Raw genomic sequence first — 22,339 nt, forward strand, 5'->3', positions numbered from 1 at the left:
GTACCCCCCAACAGAGCAGGACATCCCTGGCCCAGGGAGCACCCAGGCTGCAGTCTTGAGCCAGCCACTGGCCACGTACTTCATCACCCTGGAGTCTGGAAGATTGTGAACCTAATTTGCCACCTGACCCAAGGATTATTTGATAGAGGCCACTTGCCATTACAAGAGAAAGAGGGCATTTTCAATTAGCCGTTTCAACACTGCTCTGTTGCTCTGGCTTTCAGAGGCCTAAGATAAATTAATTTGGGAAGAAAAGACACCAGTTCATGCAGTAGCAGCAACATCAGAAATGATCTTTTTCGTGGACTTTTTTTCTCCACTCTCACATTTGTAGTACTGGATTGCCCCCAACTGGTACAAGCAAAATATTCTGTGGCTTTTTTTCTCCTTTCTTCCATTTTTTTCAAGGAAGTTATACAGTTCACATCAGTGTTTACAGAAAAACAATGTTAAGTGATTCACATTCACTTCTTTTAAACTTTTATACTTGAACAGCTTGAGACATTTATCAAAATTAAGTCACCGAAGATTAATACAGGGGTTGTTATAATGGCTATCAGGCCATAGCAAACTCCTGGAAAACACAAGACAAGGTTCTCCAATTCTTAGGCACATTTTTCCCAGGCAGGAGGCACTCTGTCCACCCCTGCCTTCCTGCCGCCTTCTCTCCCATTAGCGAACATATACTGAATATCCGAACATCTTTCCAGAGTTATCTCCAATTCAGTATGAGTTAAAACACAGCTTATCCCAAAGACCTTTCTCTATTTCCCTTGACTTTTCATATTAAAAACATAACAGAACTGTACACTGAAACCACCATGACCTAATAGCTGACCTACCAAGAATGGAGGGACCAGCATACATGTTTGGAAGCTGCCTGCTGTCCTGACTCACGCATCGTCCAGGGGCATGGGGTGATCATCAGTTGGTCAATACTCGGAGCAACTAGATCCTTAGTCTTTAATCTTTTCGGGGTCAAGTACGGAGTTTAAGAATCTGATGCAAATTGAGAGCTCTCTCCCAAGAAAAAGCACACAAAGGAAGCACACACACAGAGCTTTGCATTCAAATTCAGGGAGTTCACAAACTCTCAAAGCCCATCGTGGACCTCTAGGCTCCAATTACCTTTCTTCTGCCTTATTCTTTTATTTCTTATTTTAACCAACAAAATCTTCTGGCCCTTGCAGGTGTTCAGTAAATGCCTGTTGAATTCAACTGATCCATGAACGAGCTGAGCTGCTGTCTTCCTAGCACTGTGAGTGGCCAGTGGAGAAGTACTAAATGATGCAAGACATTCCCCCGCCATGAAATCAATCAACCTAAAACACTGTTCCGTATCTGAGAGCCAACCGGCTTCTCATTTCACTTCCTCTTTACCCCTAATCTCTGAATTAATAGCCTTTACATCTCATCTTCATGGTACCTTTAACCCGAAGGCTCCTAATCTGAATACTGTACTGAAAAGCCAGCTTAGAGCTTTCATAAATACGGCAGCAGGTAGGCTCCCAAAAAGTATTCCTCAAATCCACATCCTACACACACATTTGTGCAGTTTCTGATCCTGAGTTGGAGCATGGAATCCATTTGATTTTTAGTAAGGAGTCAATGGCAAAGTAGAGGGAGGTCTCTGGGCCAGTTGGCTGGGTATGGGGCATTCAGCACTGCTCCAATTCAGCAGAACATGGAGAGTCACAGCCAGTACAAAGGCGGGGGAAGCAGAATCGAGAGTCTCCTGGGGTAGCTGGCTGCTTAGCTCCAGTAGGAAACTACTAAATGAATCCACGAAGAAGTCACGGCCTCTCTCCATGAAACACTATGCTTCCCCTCAGGGCCTGAGGATTTGTCACAGGCTCAGCTCACATCTCGCCTCTCGGGAGCCCAAGCCTGAGGTTCTGGAGTCAGGTGGACCATGGCCTGTAACACCCCATCTAATTGTACAATGCAGTCTTCAGAGGAAAGAAATCCCTGCTGAACCCTCCAGGCAATCACTCTAAAAGTCCTAAAAATACAGCCTCAAATTACCCTGGATGTCTTATTTCTATAGAATACATTTTACCAGGAACATTCCATTTGGGGCTGCAATTCTGAACCTGTTCCACATTTGTAATAGCCCTGCTGGAAAAAAAAAATCTCTTTTCTAATCACTAGGCTGTGCTTTCGGTGACACTGTCACTTTCCAAGTATTCACAATCTAAAAATCACTTTTTGTCTCCTCTCTGCTACCAGCTCCCAAGCCTGAGGAAGGTTTTAACAGTCTGGGTCTCCTGGAGCTCAAAGATTTTCTTTCCTATTGTGTGCCTTGGCAGAGTTTTATAAAATTATTGTGGTTTCCCCTTCCTTCTTTCATTTTTCCTCTCCTCACCCTACTGCTGTTTTCTAAAGCTCAGATTAAAACTACATTAAACAACAGGGTTAATGGGGGAGGAAGGTCAAAAGACTCTTGGGTACCATACATCCATGTCTCATTAATTCCTCTTTCCTCAATCCTAACGAGCTTCTACTGATTTGGTCAACTTTGGGGTCAACTGATGCCCATGAGCTTCAGAAGGTGGATATTATGACAAATCTTTCAGTGTGACTATTAATGGCAAGGAAAGGCTCCCACTAAAGTCCAAATATGAAACTCAAACGTCTATTATCCCTGGCGTGTCTGCTTCAAAGACAACACCCTCAACAATAGATGTGTTGAGCACCTACCATGTGTCAAGTATGATTCTTGAGCTAGTTCTTTGGAATGACCAAAAAGACAGCCACAGTCCCTATGCTCATGGAGCTCACAGTGCGTGGGGGAAGGTGGACAAGCAAGTCACCAAATGCATGTGCTGATTTAAGAGAGTGAGGAAGGTCACCAATAAAAAAGACTGGACCAAGTGCAACTTCAGAGAATGCTCGAGGAAGCTCTCCGAGATGAAGGTAATCAAGCAAAGGTCTGAATGCCAAGAAAAAAACACACTAGGAGAGGGGCATTTTAAGAGATATAACAGCAGAGGCAGAGCCTGGGACACAAATGAGGGCGGTGAGCTAATGGTATGGAAAGGTGCGCCCTTCTCCCCCACTGTGGCCTATACAGAAGGAAGGAAGGAAAGTCTGGAGACCAGGCAGGAGAAACAGACAGGGGCCAGACCTGTGGAATCTTGCAGGCCATGTTAAGTATCTGAATTTCATTCCACCTGAATTAGAAAGTCATTAGAAGGTTAAGTGTAGGAGGGACATGCTCTGATTTTTAAAGCTCAGGTTGATACCATTTACATAAAATTTTAGAAAAGAGCAATCTAATCTCTCCTGAAAGAAAGCAGATCAGAGGCTGTCTAGGGGCCAAGGGTGTGGATAGTGCCTGTGAAGAGGCACAAAGCAATGTTTTAGGGTGATGAAAATGTTCTGTCTTGACTGTGGTAACGGGTCTATACATTTGTCAAGATTTATCACTGAATTCTTAAAAATGCGTACTTTTTATGTATGCATGTTTCAACTCAGTAAAGTTGTATTAAAAAAAAGGTTGCATTGGCTGCTATGGAGAGACGAGATTGCCAGGTAGAGACAGGAGGAACAGCCTGTCACTGTTCCCATGAAGGAAAGGGGAAGGGAAGAATGATGGTGGCTTATATTAGGATGGTCCCAGCCGAGATGGGGATGTGAGCTGATACTGCATTTATAATTCAGAGGCACAGCAGCAAGACTTCCTAACGCTGGGCTGGGGGTGGAGCCAAGAACACCTCCCAAAGTGCTCTGTGTAAGAGGCATTTCTAATGGCCCATTTATGATGCCAGAGCACCCAGGAAAGCCTCTTCAGGTGATATGGTTAATTCTCGCTCATGGACGTTCAATCACCAAAACACATGATGGGATGGAGGACCACGTTAAGACACTGGTGCATCTCATGCATCTTTGGCTAAAATACCACATTGCTCCAGTGTGGAACTGCTGAAGGAGGAAGGTGGGCATGTCTTTAAAAGGCTACTGAAGCATGTCTTGTATAGAGTAGGCATTCAGTAAGTGACTGTTACATTTACTTACTCTGTAACTGGATTTGTGTACTTGCTCTAACAAATGGCTTTCCCCCACACTCCACCTCCGTAAGTTGCCAGTAATAAGGACAGAAGCTGAGTGGGAGGCTGAATTTCAAACTGCTTCCCCTGATGCGTGGTGACAACTGCGATATCCTCTGCAACTAATAAGGTCAAGCTATGGCTGCTGGCATCTTCTCGACTGGGAGGGTGACCCGCCTACAGCTGTAGGAGATGCACCTGCAAAGTGACTGCTCAGACTTCATGGGACAGAAGGAAGCACGCTGAGTGTGCAAAACATTAAAGTTGAGATTGTATGACGGGTGGGAATATTGATATAAATCAAGCCCTTCTTACTAAAACTAAGAGGTGTCTCCTCTAGCTTTACAGACTGGTCTCTCCTTTTCAGGCATTTAAATACAACTTTGGAATTGTTTTCTAGAAATTAGCATTTAATGATTCTTTGTTTTACAAGTAATCTCTTCTTCCCCTCCTTCTTCATTCACTCGTAACTATTCATGTGTCAAGTACAGGGCAGGCCCCAGAACTACTAAGAGGAGTGAGATGTGACCTTATAATCTTTCACTCATTAATCTATTCCCCCTCAGGTAGACAGAAAACTCCTTGAAGGCAAGACCCATTTTTGATCCCTCTCTTGGAGACCATCATATAATCAAATACACAAATACATTGATCTGATCTACCTATTGCCCAGATGTTAGACAATTTTTAAAAAGCCATACTTCAAAGCAGGGGTCAACAAACTTTTGTTTTTAAGGGCCAGATAATAAATATCTTATTGGTGGACCGTACAGTTTCTGTCATGACTACTCAAGTCTGCCATTGTAGAGCAAAAGCAGCCATAGACAATATATAAATGAATAAGCATGACTACATTCCAATAAAACTTTATTTAAAGAAACAAGCAGTGGGCCCGATTTGCCCCACAGGCCATGGTTTACCAACACCAACTTTATACAATGACGTAAATGAATGGAACATATTATAAAGAGTACTGATTAAGGATTTAAATCAGTGGTTCTTACCTTGGTTTGAGGCATAAATTCCTCTGAAAATATGAATAAACATCTCTACTGGAAATTACACCTACACAATTCTGCATTCAGTTCATCAATTCTACAGCTGAATTTATGTATCATTAGATCCAAAACAGGTTATTCCCAGGAAAGTAAGGGTATGTTTCCCCACCACAGATGGAAACTATCATACTCTCCCTTAAACTACAATATGAGGTCCTCATCAGAAATTGGGCATCAACTGAACATCCTTAAAATGAGCAAGAAACTTACTCATGTTCTCTTATCACTTTGGTCCAATCACAAGGGGCAGAGCTACGCTTCTTTCCTACACACTGCCTTCACACCCTTCCCTGTCCCCTTCTGTTCATCAGCTGAGCAAGAAGCCCTGGAAATATGTTCCTCTGCTTGGCGAACCTCCATCTCCAGCCCTCACCGTGTGGGACATTTTGCCCCAATACGGAGACTCACCAGCAAGCAGTGCACAGGGTCCCCCCTTAGGTCCGTGTCCGGGGCCTGCAGCAAATGCCAGTCTCTGCCTTTGTTGTACGTGATGAAAGTCTTCACTTGGTTGTCAATCTTCTTGTTAGCCAAGAACATTCCCTTTATCCCTGCTACCTGGGAAAAATCGACATGGCTGAAAAATACATCAATTTAAGAAGAAATCTATTTGTTTTACTTAAAAAAAAAAAAAAAAGACTGTCAAATTCAGCTGTGAGCCCTTGTCTTGGAGGAAAGAGGGTGAGGGTCACGCTTGTGTATAATGACCCCCTGGGACAGAAGACAACAGACCCGTGCCCCTTGTGGTATGAGGGTCTTAATGCAAATTTGATAGAGGCTTCTTATCTCCCCTAAGGTAGGTTGGTAGTAGCTTACTGTTGCCTACAGATAAACTCTAATGCTGTTGGTTCTGTGCTTGACAAATGATAAATAAATAGGGGTTACTTTTATTTTAGGCATAGCACTCATAGTCTTAAATACTCTATCTCACTTAATTCTTATAATGGTCCTTTTGGATAAGTCTCACTTACTCTGTTTCACAAATGAGGAAACTAAGGCTCACTCAGGTAAAGTGACTTGCCCAAGGTCACAATGCCTAATGTTATACAGATAGTAAGTGGTGCATCAGAGATTTTAACCCAGAGCTCTGTGGCTTCACAGCCCCTGCCCTTAATGACTAAATCACTGCACTACCTACAGCCTTGGGCAATTAAAAGAGGTCAGTTAAAACTCAGGATCCAATTACTGTTACTCTTCTTTTTCTGTAAAAGATCTCTCTATTAAGCTACCAAAATACATTGAGCAAAAGAGAACAGCTTTTAAACTTAAAGAAGCAGTGGTTTCCCTAAACTGTCAAATAATCCCTCCTCCACTTCTATAACACTATTGTTCCTACTATAAACAGTCCTTATTAATTATTTGGCTCTGAAAATATGATTGCCTTCTCTCTTGTTTATACCTTAGGAAAGAGGTAACAATTGAGAAGTTGCCAAACTGTGCAGTAGCAAATCATTAATTGTGTCGTGTTTTTCATGCGTTTTAGAACTTAAGAAACATATTTATATGTATTTGACTCTGCTTGAAATTATGACAACCCAGGAAAACTTGAGGGCAGTGAAAAAAGGGTCTGAAATATGTTGACAAGTGCATTTCAACACTATGCAAAGGTTATCCTATTTAATGCTCACAAAAGCCAGGAGATATAGTTACCATCAGCCTCATTTGAGGATGAGGGAACGGACACTTAGATTAAGTGTCTTTCTGGAGCACAGACGGAGTAAGTGAATAAGCTAGCAAGCATATTTGAACCCATTTAACTTAACTCAGCCCCTTTATATTATAATATGAAAATTTTTAAGCAGAAGGATGAAACCCTGGTATCAGTCCTTGTCACATATGAACCACTATACCTAGTACTTTATATGTAAAACCTCCAATATTCACTATAAACCTGCATAACAGCTATTATCCCGATTCTATAGACGAGGAACCCAAGGCATAAGGAAAATTTAATTGCTTAAGATAACAGAGAGTTGGGGTTCACACCCAGATCTGTTGGACTTCCAACATTCTTTCAACAAATACAGCTCTGTCAATTCAAAGAGGCTGGGCTTCGATCAATAGAACATGCACATTTTGCCTTTGCTTTTGACACAAACCTCATTAGTTTGTACCTGCTGTTTTGGCATCTGGGATCATTTAGAGTTGAACCAACTTTGTACTCCTTTGGAACAACAAATCTGTTAAGCAAATAAATGGTATAAACGAGTTTCTGGGCAGAATACTGTGAACTACTTAGGAAAACAAGCCTCATTTGGGGCCAGTAACAGTAGCCAGAACACTTTCTTATGCATTGTGGATCCCCCATGAATGTGGAAGATGTAAATTTCCAGAAGTACTCTACCTCCCAATAACGATATGTTAATTACAAATAATATTTATTGATAGTTATTCACTATTTCGGCTCCATAAGGACTACGCACCAGGGAAGCTCATGCTGGTTTCGCATATGTTCGAGAGGCTGTTACATATTTAAATGACTAAACTGCCAATTCTTTAAAGATTCAATTTCACAAATCAGAATTTTCCTGCAGTCATACCTGTCTTCCCTCCACAGCAGTCCCAAACAAGAGAAATGACACTGTCATAACCATGCAACACTCTAGAAGTTTACAAGACGTACAGAATGGATAAAAATATTACCCATCCCAGTAGTTCCCTTCCCCATTTCCCTCCCTGCCCTGTCTCTCTTTTGGCACGGGTGTCAGAGCAGGGCTGTGCGTGTTTAGGAGCTGGTGCATTTGGGACTTCCCTGGTGGCACAGTGGTTAAGAATCCACCTGCCAATGCAGGGAACACGGGTTCGATCCCTGGTCCGGGAAGATCCCACAAGCTGCGAAGCAACTAAGCCCATGTGCCACAACTACTGAGCCTGCGCTCTAGAGCCCACGGGCCACAACTACTGAGCCCTCATGCCACAACTAGTGAAGCCCGCGTGCCACAACTACTGAAGCCTGTGTGCCTACAGTCTGTGCTCCACAACAAGAGAAGCCACCGCAGTGAGAAAACTGTGCACTGCAACGAAGAGTAGCCTCCGCTCGCCACAACTAGAGAAAGCCCACACGCAGCAATGAAGACCCAACTCAACCAAAAATAAATAAATAAATTTATTTTTTTTTTAAAAAAGGAAGCTGGTGCATTTGATCTGCAGAAGCGGTGAATTTATTGGCCCCCGACTGCATGGCATTATCAAATGCCACTTGAGCAGACAGCCTGTGCTCTGAAGTTCATCTCTGGCAGCCTGGGCTTCAGGTTTATCTTGAGGAATAGAAACTTGGCAAAGCTGAGGGAATGTGTCACAATAGGGTACAGAGCTAGAGAGTGTCTTCTTATTTTCCTCTTGTTGCCAAGGCACTTAACCTGTGAAAATCCCACTTGAGGTGTCTATCTATCTATCTATCTATCTATCTATCTATCTATTACTTATTTGTTTTGGCTTCTTTGGCCTGGTCTGCAAAGATGGTCACCCCTGCTTGCTCTTAGGGCTTTGTGCCATTCAAGGTTCCTTTTCCCTGAGCCTGAGAAGTCTATCTGTCTACGTGTCTCGGTGCTTGCCTATTGTGAGGTCTCATCATATGTCTCTAGAACCTCTACCCTCTTACTGTAGAACTTTGCATACCAAGGGAGCAGTATTAGTGCCCAAAATGTGGAATGTGTGTGCATGGGTACTTGTGTGTGCGTGTGTGTGTGTGTGTGTGTGTGTGTGTGTGTGTGTGTGTAAGGTCTGGGCTTCTGCTGAGGATGAGGGACATGTTTCTGTTGCCAGACAACCTCCCTCTGCATCCACAGCATGTAGACTGGGGCGGAACCGTAGTGGGATGGGGCAGGGGGTGGGAGGAAAACTACTATTCCTACTGGAAGACATGCCTTCACATAGACACAGAGTTCTAAGGGACATATTCCTATGAGGATGGCACATCTCACTGTTGGAAGTTTGTCTCCCTTCAGGGAGAGAGCTGTTATTAGCTTTTCTACCTTTCTGAATTCTGCACCAAGATGCCGAGTGTGTTAAGAAGCCACTTTTCTTTCTCTGCGTCTCATACGGGGGAGTTTGATACCAGAGGTTTCAAAGGTATTAGTAATTATTTCTTCTTCTCTAATATCATATAAGCCAAAACAACATTCTGATTAGATTTTTAAATATGAAGTGTTACAGCCCAAACCTCAAGCCAACACAAAGTACAACAGCACACTGACCATTCCCCGGGGTGATAGCCTCAAAATGCTACCTTCCCTTCTCTCCTCTTACTTTCTTTGATCGCTTCCTACTCTCTTAGACAGCATCCCAACATGCCTCTCCCTGTCTATCCTTCAAGGCCCAGCTCAGTAAGCCTTCCTCCAGAAACCAGGACCTCTTTTTCATCCTGACTGTCCCCAGCTCTTCTTCTCTGTCCTCCAATTTGTATAGATGGTACCTACATCTTTGCTCTCAACAACCAGGTAAGCTTCTCAAGGGCATCAGTCTTCCTGGAAACGTCTCTTGCACTCCTAACACTCCTTACCACATGTTAATTCTTCATAGATTCTCTTGTCATCTCTCACATCACTGTCTCCCACTTGAGTATAACTTTTGATTTATCATTCAATCCACCATATTCCCTCATTAAAATTAGTAACTGAAAAGTCACTTTGTACAAGAAGTCCTTTTTCTTCGTTTTTAATGAAATAGGTAGAATTCTGCATTAGAAGACCGAACAACATTAATAGTGCCCCAAACTTCTTGAGTATTTAAGAAATGTCAGACACTACATGAAAGGCTTTGCAAGCCTAAGCACATCAATCTAAGTGGTAGACTCGATACATCCTCATTTCACACATGCAAGAACCAAAGTCTGGATGGCGTCAGTCCCTTGCCTAAGGTCATTCCCTGGAGAACCTTAGCAATGGACTCCACACCAGTCTGTCTATCTCAGAGCCCAAGCACTTAACCCTTTGGCGGTACTAGTTCTTCAAACTTCTTTCTCATCCTAGAGCTTCCTGAGAGAAATATCATATATGGACATTATAGGAAGTTGCCTTTCATTCATTCTTTAGTACATGTACTCAATAGTTGTTCAATTAATATTTTTTGAATGCCCATCACTTATCATGCATTCTAAGCACTGGAAATATAGCACCTAGAATGTCTAAGTAACTTTACAGTCATGCAGCAGGGTTTTTTTTTTAAGAGTCAGAATGTGCTAGGTGCTGAGACTTGGATTTCTTTGGTGATTTAAAGAATGAACCCCAGATATCTTCTTTGTTTTTTAATATTCACCTCTAGAGGGTACTCTCCAGTCCTGATCTTCCATATGTTCTGCACAGAGGTTAAGTTGGGAAGATCTTACACAGGAGTTTTTGCTTCTTTCTGCCTCCGATGCTGATTGGGAGCTGATTCCTCCCACCCTCTCTGTCTCAGACTTTAATTACAAATCTGAAGTGTCAAAATTTGAAGAGAATAAAAATATGAATCAACAACAATGGCAAGAAAGAGAACATATTCATCACGATGATTTATTTGGGCTTTGGAGATAGGATATTTTTCTGTTCTAAAGAGAGGATCCCAGCCAGGAGAGATACATACTCATCAGGGGTCAGGGGTGCCTCTGACATCAGGGAACCCATTGCCAAAAATGTCTAAGTGTTCTTTCCTTCCCTGTGGCCTTGGTCAGGCAGCATCACCTACCCAGGGAAAGAGTAGCCTTGAATAATTAGATGGTATATTCTATGTCCTGTAATAACTATGTCCTGGGTGGGAGAGCATTTTTCCTCCCTACCTCTTATGCTGGATTGTAAGAGGTAGTCTCTTCCCAAGAATCAAGGTGTAAGCTACATCATCAGAACTATGGAGCTTTCTCTTTTAAAGAGAAGGTATTCATAGTGTACAGAAGACATTATGTGTGTAACAGAACATGCATCAGTCATTGGTTGCGTCTTTCATGCAGCTCACTGTGCCTCACTCATACATTCTGTGCATTCTGAATTTGTCAGCCAGGTGACTTCATTCCCGACACAACCCTTTCGCTTGGCTGGGGTGAACTGTCATTGTCCATTAAGCCAAAGGGCTCTCCATCATCATTAATTGATACCTCCTTCCAAGAGGAGGGAGGCTATTGTCCAAAGCTGTCAGACCTACTCTCATCACCCACACCAGAGGAATGCACTAGGAATCACACATCTCAGACACTCTCAGCACATCTCTTTTGCTCCGGCCACCATCAGGCACGCTGTCTTCTGTGACCCATCCCACATGGTGCCACTGGAGAATTTATGCTATTCAGGAATGACAGAATTTTGGGACACTCATTTCTAGGATTCTCTTGCACAAATATACCCTCCAGACAAAATTGGGAGCCACAGGATAACACAGCCTGCATTCACCTATAACCGCAGGCTCAGGGCTTGGTTCAGAAGATGGCGAAGAGTCCACAGCAATTATCTGCTGACCCCGTTCATGCTGGCTTTTCCTCAGACCAGTTTCTTCTTCCGGTCTGGTTTCCTCTATAGCTAGGTCAGGTCCAATACTATTTATCCCGCTCTTTAGTGTGCTTCTATCTTAGGGTTATTACTCGGCCACAATCAAATACAAGCCTAAATACTGATCTTTCTGGACACACATAATGGTTTCTAGCTAAGAGTTTGCATATTAGGGTTCAGATCCTAATTCTGCCACTTACTAGCTCTGTAATCTTATAAAAATGATCGCATTCTCTCTGACTCCATTTTCCTATAAATGGGCGTGATTATAGACCCTGTGTCATAAAGTGAACATACAGACTGAATGAGATAATTATGAAAGGTTCTTTATAAAGTGCCTGGCAAACATCATCTACTTAGCATGATCTTGCAGCAACAAAAATCACTCTCTAGCATTTTTTTTCTCTGCAGCCTACTTCCCTGGCTCACGTGTCTCGACTCTTTTGAATGGGGTCCATGGCCAATGGTCAACTCACACTGAGGGGAAATTCTGGTATTTCAATAACTAAATCATGTAAGATGGGCCTCCAACACTTTGTCCCCAACGCTTCCCTACCTCATCACATAGACACATCCAGTTCTAACGTAGAGAGAACCACACCTGTCGCAAGGTTGCAGGGAGTGAGTGAATAAGATGACTGATTTTAATGAGAACTGTGTCTCCCTCTGCATTTCCCACAAAGACTCCCCAACAATACACATGCTCGATACACAGACTCATACAGTCATACATTACACGGTTCACCTCTGCTAAGACAGTATAAAGAGCACATAAGAACAGCAGGCAGTTGGCATGTAGAAGCAAAGGATGCATGCCGTCCTTCTCAGTCACCCCCATATGTGAGCAGATGTGAACTCTATGTATACTCTGTCACCCTCACCTTGCGTATTGCTCATCTCTCCTCCTTATTAATTCATCTACAGATTTTCTTACTTTTCACTTATCTCTAACCACTCATCATTCATTGCAATTCTACTGGGAAATTCAGGCTGGATGGCTTTCAGCTTCCTGCTAGGCAGAACAATCAGATTTAAGGAACATTTGTGCCAGGTTCTGTGTCAGCCAATATTCTTTCTACCTAGGTCATCAGCAGATATGGCACTGCCATTCTGATCACATCAATTTCAATTCAAGTTGCTGTGAACTGCCAGGCTAATAAAACAAAGACTCTTCTTCCCCGGCCCCAGGATGCAGGACACCTTTATATAACGTAGTTACACCGCTGTTCAAAGTGATGATAATAAGAGCCAGCAGTTTCCCAACAGACAGTCAACCTCAAGAGACACACAAAGGGAAAACATAAAGATTACCAAAAAATGGTTTGTCGTGTCCAGAGGTCATTCTATTTCCTCTTCTCACTCCCTACCTGTTAGCTATTTTTGATTTCAGAAAACCATTCATGAAAACAGTTGCAAATAACAGGAAATGACAAAGTCGTTCTTGTTCAAATTTGTCATCTTTTCCATAAGCAAGGGACTAATTTAAATGGTCTCTATTTTGGCAGAAAAAAAAAATCATCCAGAGAAATTATTCCACACTGACTTGAAAAGAGGGGAGAAGATAATCGGGAAGGAAAAATGCAACCTGAAAATCAAATGTTTTCAGGAGAGCAGGTACAGAGCCGAGACCAGGGAAGCAAACTGGGTGATTACGGTGGGACAGCTGATCAGACTTCGTACTCTCAGAGCAAGAGATTTCCACTGTAAATGCTGGATCAAGGCAAGAAAACATACGGTATTTCAAAACAACACGCGCCAAGTTTAAATGTTTGTAACACATTTACAAAAGAGGAAAGAAATGCTGCAATTTACATTTGTTTATAAGAAGACAGCTTTGGTGATAAAGGATGTCATATGGCCCTGCTAATTACAATATGGAAAGAAGCAGAGACCCAAAATGGTGGAAATACTTTGGACATTTAAACGATGTGGGTAGATTTTAAGACCAGAACGTTGTTCTGGGGCTTAAACTCACTGGAACATAATATCAATGATACTATCTATAATTTGTTGAGTATTGTATTTCAGGCACTGCTCATGGTACTTTAAGAAGATTAGCTTATTTCATCTTCAGAGAAATCCTATCAAGGAGGTACCATGTTTATTCCCTTGTCTTAAACAAGAAAACTGAGGCTCAGAAGTTGTTGGATTTATCTCAAGAATATATACACGTGGCATGGCCAGGATTTAAACCCAGCCAGCCTGACTCTAAAATTTACACCCTAAATCAGAATTTTACCCTACATGAATTTGAAGGTAAATCACCAGAATATGTAAATGTTTTCCAGAATACATGTTCAGTTTGAGGCTGAGATATATGATGCTATATTTATCTGGAACATGGGCAGGAAATGAAGTGGAAGAAACTTGTGAATGTATAAAAAATTTGCAGGGTATTTTTCTAAATATATACACAAAAAGTACGTCCTCTGCTAGTCTACCATAATTTCCATCACAAATACTTGAGCTCCGAAATGGGCATACAGTTTGTTAACATGTCTTTATACACACAGAGAAGTTTAGATACTAGAAGAAAATTCCCAAGAACTCCTAAAGATGAAGGTATATAGATAGCATTAAAAGGAATTCCAGTAATAGGTTTAAATTTCTTAAGTGAAATTGGTTTCTTTCTTTGACATACTGGATATGATTCCCTTACTTCTCATTACACAAACAACCTCTACTCTCTGAACTTATCCTTCACCAAATGATGACATCATTATGACTGAACGTATTTGAGTAAGTTTTATAATTCTTTTTCAGATAGAATATAAGTGTATGATTGCACTTTCCAAATTCTGAATGTTTCATAACGGCTCATTATATCCTATTATAAATCCTTCATAGCACAAGACCGACAAATGGCTAAAATCCATCCCCAAATAGCAGCTTTCTTTTCACCTGACTGTGCTTTAAATGGCCATTAAAGTGTTGGTGTTTGTCATAAAAGCTAACTGATCCAACATATGATTTTATTTTGAAGCTGGTCATTCTGAGAAACAAAGGGTCAGAGTTCCCTTAGGGAAATCTGGTAAGCTCTGCTTTTTGTTTCTCCTCTTCACCCCTCTTTAGGAAAAGAAAGACGTATTGATCTTATCTCACGCATCGGCCCTCTGAGAGGATGGCAATTAGCTAATAGAGGTTATGCAGTCAGAAAGGTCGTCAAGTACAAGGGAGTGTCTTTTTTTTTTTTCAATATTTGGCTGTAATCATTTTTTTAAATTTTATTTTATATTGGAGTATAGTTGATTAACAATGTTATGTTAATTTCAGGTGTACAGCAAAGTGATTCAGTTATACATATAAGAGGGATAGATTGGGAGTTTGGGATTGACATGTGCAAACTGCTATCTTTAAAATGGATAACCAACGAGGACCTACTGTATAGAACAGGGAACTCTCTCAGTATTCTGTAATGACCTAAATGGGAAAAGAATTTGACAAGGGAGTGTCTTCTGACGCAATGCAAAGACATCCTCTTAGTTCTTTCTTCAGAGAGATGTAAGGGAGCACTGCCATCGCCTCTTTGCTCCCTATTGGCCCCTCAAGAGTATTTTCAAATTTCACACTAGGCTCACTCTTATTCAAACCCTTTAATTGTTTGACTGCTTCCCTAGACACTTTCCAAGCCCTCTGGGGCTTCATGGCCTATGGACTTGGTCAACAAAGAATCCCTCCCATTCTCTAGTAGGTCTGTGTCTTTATTCCCATCTTACCCCTAGGTTCTTCATGACCTTTTTTTTTTTTCTTAGATTGCATATATATGTGTTAGCATACGGTATTTGTTTTATGGGGACGGGGAAGGGTAAGCTGGGACAAAGTGAGAGAGTGGCATGGACGTATATACACTACCAAAGGTAAAACCGCTAGCTGGTGGGAAGCAGCCGCATAGCACAGGGAGATCAGCTCAGCTCAGTGTCTTGTGACCACCTAGAGGGGTGGGATAGGGAGGGTGGGAGGGAGGGAGACGCAAGAGGGAAGAGATATAGGAACATATGTATATGTATAACTGATTCACTTTGTTATAAAGCAGAAACTAACACACCATTGTAAAGCAATTATACTCCAATAAAGATGTTAAAAAATAAAAACTTTTTTAAAAATTAAAAGAAAAAAAGAATCCCTCCCAGAGCTGTTTCGTGGATTGCAAATTAACCAATGAAAATGTTCTGCAACCCCGCCTCCCTCTCCCACATGGAATGAGGCCACATAAGGAACTAGTTATTAAAATGATCGAGGAAACGGCCAACTTGGGGACTTTAACTGCCAGTCCCAGCGCTGCAGTGGCTCAGGACCACACGTGCCTCGTGACATACCTCATAGAGGTCGATCATGACGTTGCCCTCAGGGCCTCTGCTGCTCTGGACATTCTCCAAGGCCAGAGTGAAGTAGACACCACGGGTGTCTGAGATGTAGAGGTTGTATGTGTCGTTTTGGTTCCATTCTTGGACCGCTGCGAACACTTGGTTCTCATCAGTGCTGATGACATGCATGTCCTGAGGAAAGACGCAGGGAAGGAAACAGGAAGAAGAGTTTTATAAATGCACCTGGCACGCGTCCACAGAGTGGAATCTGATGAAGAATACCAGAATAGGCTCATAGGTACTGTGTGGGAGGACAGAGATTTTCCTATAGCATATTTGTGACATAATAGTTAAGTGTTGGTCACATATTTCCTTTGTCATTTATGAGGTTAGGCAGTAAGGTCATCAGAAAATAGGACAGGGAGATGCTTGGTAGCTCAGTTACAATTTAATTACCTCATTAGATAATTTGAAGGATAATTTCTTAAATGTGTATGAGTTTGGAGAATCAGGCATCCTGATAAATTTGCCAAGCACAAACACAGTACATGTTCAAAAGGCACATATGGGGCAAATACAGGGGCAGAGAGAAAACAGACAAGCTTTGCATCTCTCACTGTGGTCCAGGGACCTGCAGCATGGGCATCACCTGGAAGTTTGTTAGAACCTCAGGCCTCACCTATCGAATAGAAATCTGTATTTTAATAAGATCCGTGGATGATTAATATACACATTAATGTTTAAGAAGCACTTCCCTAAGGCTCAGCAGCCCCTAGAGGTTCTGGAGGAAAAATGTTCACCTGAGACCCCCAGAGCACTAATCTTCAGGTTACTGAGTGTCCAAGGACTTAGCTTATCAAAACCTGTACCCTGAGAAGTTCCCCAGGAAACCTTAAATAAAACAGGGAAAAACAGTCTGCATAAATGATGACGTTTTCACACTCCGGTTGTCCTGGAAGATAGAAACAAGGCAGACATAATGTGGAGGCAGTGAGCAGATGTCCCTGGGGTGGGGATTCCAAATCCTTTCTCTCCCCATTCAGAACTCCAGAGGAGTGGGTGTTCAGGGAGAGGCTGACACAGACTAAGGCTTGATGTCTCAGACCAAGGCCTGCTGTCTCCTTCAGGAGATCCCGCTCATTGCTCTCGGCAGCCTTCCCCCCTTCGCCCAAGGTGGTACACATTGGTACCACATTCAAAAACCAAAAAGCAAAACAAAAACAGAATTATGTATAAGGCTAAAGGTAAAAGAACAACCTCGAAAGATTCTTGGCCTTTGTGTAGCTCAGGGCTCTGATCCTCCCAGAGGCATCATCCACTCTCCTTGAAAAGATTCAGGAGGTCTGTCAATCTTCCTTGGCAACAACTCCAGGGCCGGAAAATTCTACCTAACTTTAAAATTTCCCATTGTAATATATGCCCACGTTCTCTCAATCAATCAATCAATCAGCAATTCAGCTTCAACTCTGCTTTAGACTTAGAGGAACAAGTCTCTCATTCCTCTTGAAAACTGACCATAGTGAACTTACAAGATTCCGGAAGGAAGAAGTCCTTATCCAAAGGGTTTTGTATTCCTGACACCTTCTCAGGCCTTACTGCCATACTCTAGAGTTTGATAACGTTTTTATAGAAAAAGTGGGGAGGCCAAAAATGAATCCTGCCCATGAATTCAATTTGGTTGATAATGCAAACTAAGGTTTGGTATAAAAGTTGGCCATATCTTATATCAGCCCAACGCCTATGTACATTTCTTCTGGCAACTGTAGCTTGATGTTCTTTGAAAAAACATCCTCGTGCTTCTCAGACAAATTTCCTCCCTGTGCTCAGTCTTTGCTACTTCCTCCCACCCTCGGCCCCAGAAGTGATCTTGTAGGCCTAGCATTAAGAAAATTCCATTTTCCTGATGACAGTGATTGGATCAGTGATGGCAAACTCAGTAAGACATGATGCGAGAATGACTGTGGAATTATTAGAGAGACAGAAAAAAGTTATTTTTTACTGTTAGTTTGTAAGCAGTTGGAATAAAAATAAAGTCTAGATCTGATGGAGACATATCTTGGAGGCAGAGGATAAGCCAATCTTGGAAAAATAGGCTCAAAAGGTGGAGAGAGATGGTCCAAATTCTATGATAGTCTTTGAGTCTCTGAATGTGGATATCTAAGGAGCCTGCCCACCCGTAAACTTGTTTAGTTAGAGAGGACAGTAGAGCAAGATGATGAAAAGAATGGTCTTTGAAGTAAAACTACTTGAGTTCAAATCCCGGCTCTGTCATTCAGCTGTGCGAACGGAACTTTGTGCCTCAGGATTTCCACCTGCAAACCAGAGATAATAGTATGCCCTTCATGGAGTTGTGAGGATTAAATCAGTTAGTAAGTGTTAAGCATTTAACCATCTGCTCCATACATGCTAGCTATTTTCTGTTAAGCAAACCCTAAATCCCCTTTGTTGATTAAGCAAGGTCGATTTGGCCTTTCTGTTCATTGCAAATATTAGGGTGCTAACTAATACACTTAACAAAAAGTGCTTCATCCAAATGTTTTGTTTCTTTCTAATCGAGGGAATTAACTGTGGAAACTAGTCCAAAGGCCATTCATCCACTGAGGGCCAAACCTTCTATGGCTCCCCATTTCCTATAGGACAAAGATCAAAGTCCTTACCCTACCATTTAGAACCCTTAAACAACTACTCCCAATTCATGTTTCCTTCCTTGTTAGCAGGATGTAGCTTCATCCCTGAATTCAGGTTTAAATATTTCAGCAGTAACCTGGTCCCTGCATAACTGTGCCTTTGGGCCCATTAAATAATCCTAGGGGCCAGAGTAAATCATCCATACTACCGCAGCCCACTCAAACTTTTCCTTGGTCAGTGTGGAATGCAAAACACAGATGCATCAAGTACTTAAAGTCACTTAGAGAACTAGTAACAGAGCAAAAACAGATTAAATGGCTAGATAAGGGCCAAGGGCAGATCTCTCTATATATATAATCTAATTACACTGAAGAGACTGTTTAAAAACCTTGAGGATATGGGAAGGGGGAAGGGTAAGCTGTGACAAAGTGAGAGAGAGGCATGGACATATATACACTACCAAACGTAAGGTAGATAGCTAGTGGGAAGCAGCCGCATAGCACAGGGAGATCAGCTGGGTGCTTTGTGACCGCCTGGAGGGGTGGGATAGGGAGGGTGGGAGGGAGGGAGACTCAAGAGGGAAGAGATATAGGAACATATGTATATGTATAACTGATTCACTTTGTTATAAAGCAGAAACTAACACACCATTGTAAAGCAATTATACTCCAATAAAGATGTAAAAATAAAAAATAAAACTATGTTGGTCTTAAATATTGTAACTGAAACGTCTGACATATTTAAATGCCATCTTTCCTTTCTCTTCTTGCCTACACGCGCCTATATCAGGAAAATATGTTAGTTCACCCAAAATGGCACTTTATGTTGAAAGCTTATACTGAGATACAAAATTTTAGACCAAGAAGTGAACTCTGAGATGTTCTAGAGCACTTCCCAACATCTGTTCCATAGGACACCACTATTGTTCGATTTTAATAGATTTTTTTTTGAATGGATCCTTTTGTAAAACGTTTTGATTAATGCTAACTATACAGCTTTCTTGCTCACAGGACATCCTAGAGCCTTTAACGTATCAGCGAGCTTCTGTTAGTCTCTAGGCAAGGAGCATGGAATGGAGTTTATTTCTTTTTTTAAACTCACGATCATAGAACCAAATTTTCATGAAGCATCTCTAAGGGCATTTTATTGAGTAATGAGTTTGAGAAAATATTATTGTCAATCTAAGCTCCGTATTTTAAAAATGTAAAAAAAAAAAAAAAGAGAAATTGACAAACCAGCCCAAGGTTCAAAGCAGGGGAATGACAGATCTAGGTCTGGAATTAGGGTCTCTCGCTGTGAATCAAGCAGCCTTTTCATCACCCACACCCCAGTTCACATCGATCTTCTCCAACACAGACAACTAGATCCATACTAATACTAATATTACCTGACTTTTATAGAGTATCTGTCCTCCAAAATGCTCAAAGCACTTTCATATGTGTTGCCTCATTTATCTCACTTGAGTAGCTCAGAATGAGCTCCAAGTACGGTAAGGGAGGAAAACTGTCACTAGGTCTCCCTGTCTGGAGGGCCTCACACTCTTAATGGTAACAGCAATATTAAAACCTCCCCACCTCCCTCTCTGGTCATCTTTACCATTATATTAATTTTTTTTAATACAGCTCAGGGTAACCTCAGTCTTTCAAGGGTTGATACAATGGCAGGGGATGATTAAAAAAAATTTGAGCATGTAAGTGCAGGTTTGTCTCAGTTCCTTTGGTGGGCATGACGCTTTGTTCCTTTCCAGCTGCAGCAGCCCTGCTTTGATAGAGGGTCCTGAAATAATGCATCTTTGCCAAGGATCACTCCACCCAACCTGGGGCTTCTCTTTGAAGGTGTAATGGGATTGTAATGAGGCATCTCATTGCCTTAAATAATAAACACCCACTTGGACCAAATAGTACCTTCATTCGCTGTAGTGGTTCCGATTTTTCTGGGGACAAGCTAAATTAATCACCCCATTCTACCCTTGGACCTCAGATGAGGCTGACTAATGGAACCTGCTCATCTGGGAGAGTGTGGGAGGGGCCAGACAGCCAATTCAGGCTCAGACTAAAACTCTTCCTTCCAGATTGGCAAGATGCCACTGGGGGCAGCTGTCAACAGTGATTGGCGTGATGGCTATGAACAAGCAACGCACAGTATGTGTTTCCCAACACTCCAGCCAAGGGGCCAAGTGGTTTCTTTGTTTTAAAATACCATTCTGAGGCTGTACAGATCAATGGGGCTTTTTCTCTGGATGCTCCTCAGTATATAAAAATTTGGGGGGTGGGTGCTGCTCCCTTTTAGTAACAGAATCTATTAATTTATTTAGAGAGTAGAAAAGTGTAATACAAGGAATGCCAGTTTGGGAGTCAGGAGATTCAAGTTCTAGCCTCAAATCTGCAGCAAGAAGCATCTGGTTTAGCTGAAACTTATTCCACTCAAAAAGTATATTCCCAAGAGTAAGCATGATATGAGTGGCTTGAAACTGCTGTTTCCTGATGTGGTCCCAATTCCCACATGTCTCTTGAACAGAAGCATCTCACTGCATTGAGTATGTTCTTGTTTTTAAAGGTGAAAATCTTGCAAGCCAACTACTTCATTTATTGGTCAAAGACAGCAATTTATTTCAGTGCTCAAGTGAAAAAAACACAAAACAACAAAAACAAAACAAAGCAAAACAACCACCAGCTCTGTTGGACTTACCAAGGTAACATGATCATCTCCCTCATGGATCTCCCTAAAAGATTATCAAGGGTAATTTTAACAACACTCAATTTTTCTTTTACATACTGACTTTACCCAATTCTCATCTAAGGCACAAATCCAATGCTGTGTTTGTCTTTCTGGAAAATGTTTTAAGCCAAATCAAGAGCAAGGAGCATTTAAACATACACAGGCATAGGCATATAGTTCTGGGCAATTACCACTGTCATTAATCTCTTAGCAGCTGAAAAAAATAACTACTAATATGGAAATAGTTCTTTGCAGTTAATAGTGTAATTTAATGTGTGTTATTATCTCTAATGGGCTGAGGTTTACAGCTCACTTTTCACTATGCTAGGGTTAGGGGCAGAGTGATGGCCAAGGACGAGAATTCTGCCTGGAGAAGCCACTGTCTCTCCTAGGAGAGGAGATCTGCAGTGCCCTTGTGCTATATCTATCACTGATTCCCTGGACAGGTAGCTGATGTTGGTCCAAGATAGCAAACTACAAAGTCACGGATAAAAATACAAGACAAAGAGTCATGAAAACACAATTGAAAAAGAAGTTATTTATGTTCTTTGTTCAACCAAAGGTTTCAAAGCTGAGCTATATTTAAACCTACACAGTCCCCTTCTTACAGCCACACACATCTCCCTTGTTCTATTGATCAAGGCACACCTGTCAGAATGGCCATCATCAAAAAGTCTACAAATAACAAATGTTCGGGAGGATATACAGAAAAGAGAACCCTCCTACACTGTTGGTGGGAATGTAAATTGGTGCAGTCACTGTTGAAAACAATATGGCATTTCCTCAAAAAACTAAACATAGAACTACTATATGATCCAGCAATTCCACTGCTGGGTATATAGCCAAAGAAAACAAAAACACTAATTCAAAAAGATAAATGCACCTGAATGTTCATAGCAGTATTATTTACAATTGCCAAGATATGGAGGCAACCAAAGTGCCCATTAGCAGATGAATGGATAAAGAAGATGTGTGTGTGTGTGTGTGTGTGTGTGTGATGGAATATTAGCCATAAAAAAGAATGAAATCTTGCCTTTTGTGACAACATGGATGGACCTAGGGAGTATTATGCTTAGTGAAATAAGTCAGAAAGAGAAAGACAAATCCTCTATGTTATAGCTTATATGTGG

General features: G+C 41.6%; 1 protein-coding gene across 1 annotated transcript in view; it reads right to left on the reverse strand.

The window, feature by feature from the left end:
* The window catches only part of SORCS1 (sortilin related VPS10 domain containing receptor 1), a 554,727-nt gene that overhangs the window by 110,071 nt on the left and 422,317 nt on the right, over positions 1-22,339 (reverse strand). The window contains exons 9-10 of the mRNA XM_022568815.2: positions 15,876-16,055; positions 5,516-5,662 (exon numbers count right to left, since the gene is read on the reverse strand). Of these exons, the coding sequence (XP_022424523.2) occupies positions 5,516-5,662; positions 15,876-16,055 (327 nt within the window). The remainder of the gene's footprint in view (positions 1-5,515; positions 5,663-15,875; positions 16,056-22,339) is intronic.

The sequence above is a fragment of the Delphinapterus leucas genome, chromosome 16, assembly GCF_059928025.1.
Source record: "Delphinapterus leucas isolate spDelLeu-1000000601 "Yukka" chromosome 16, BTC_Dleu_Yukka2, whole genome shotgun sequence".
NCBI classification, from domain to species: Eukaryota; Metazoa; Chordata; class Mammalia; order Artiodactyla; family Monodontidae; genus Delphinapterus; species Delphinapterus leucas.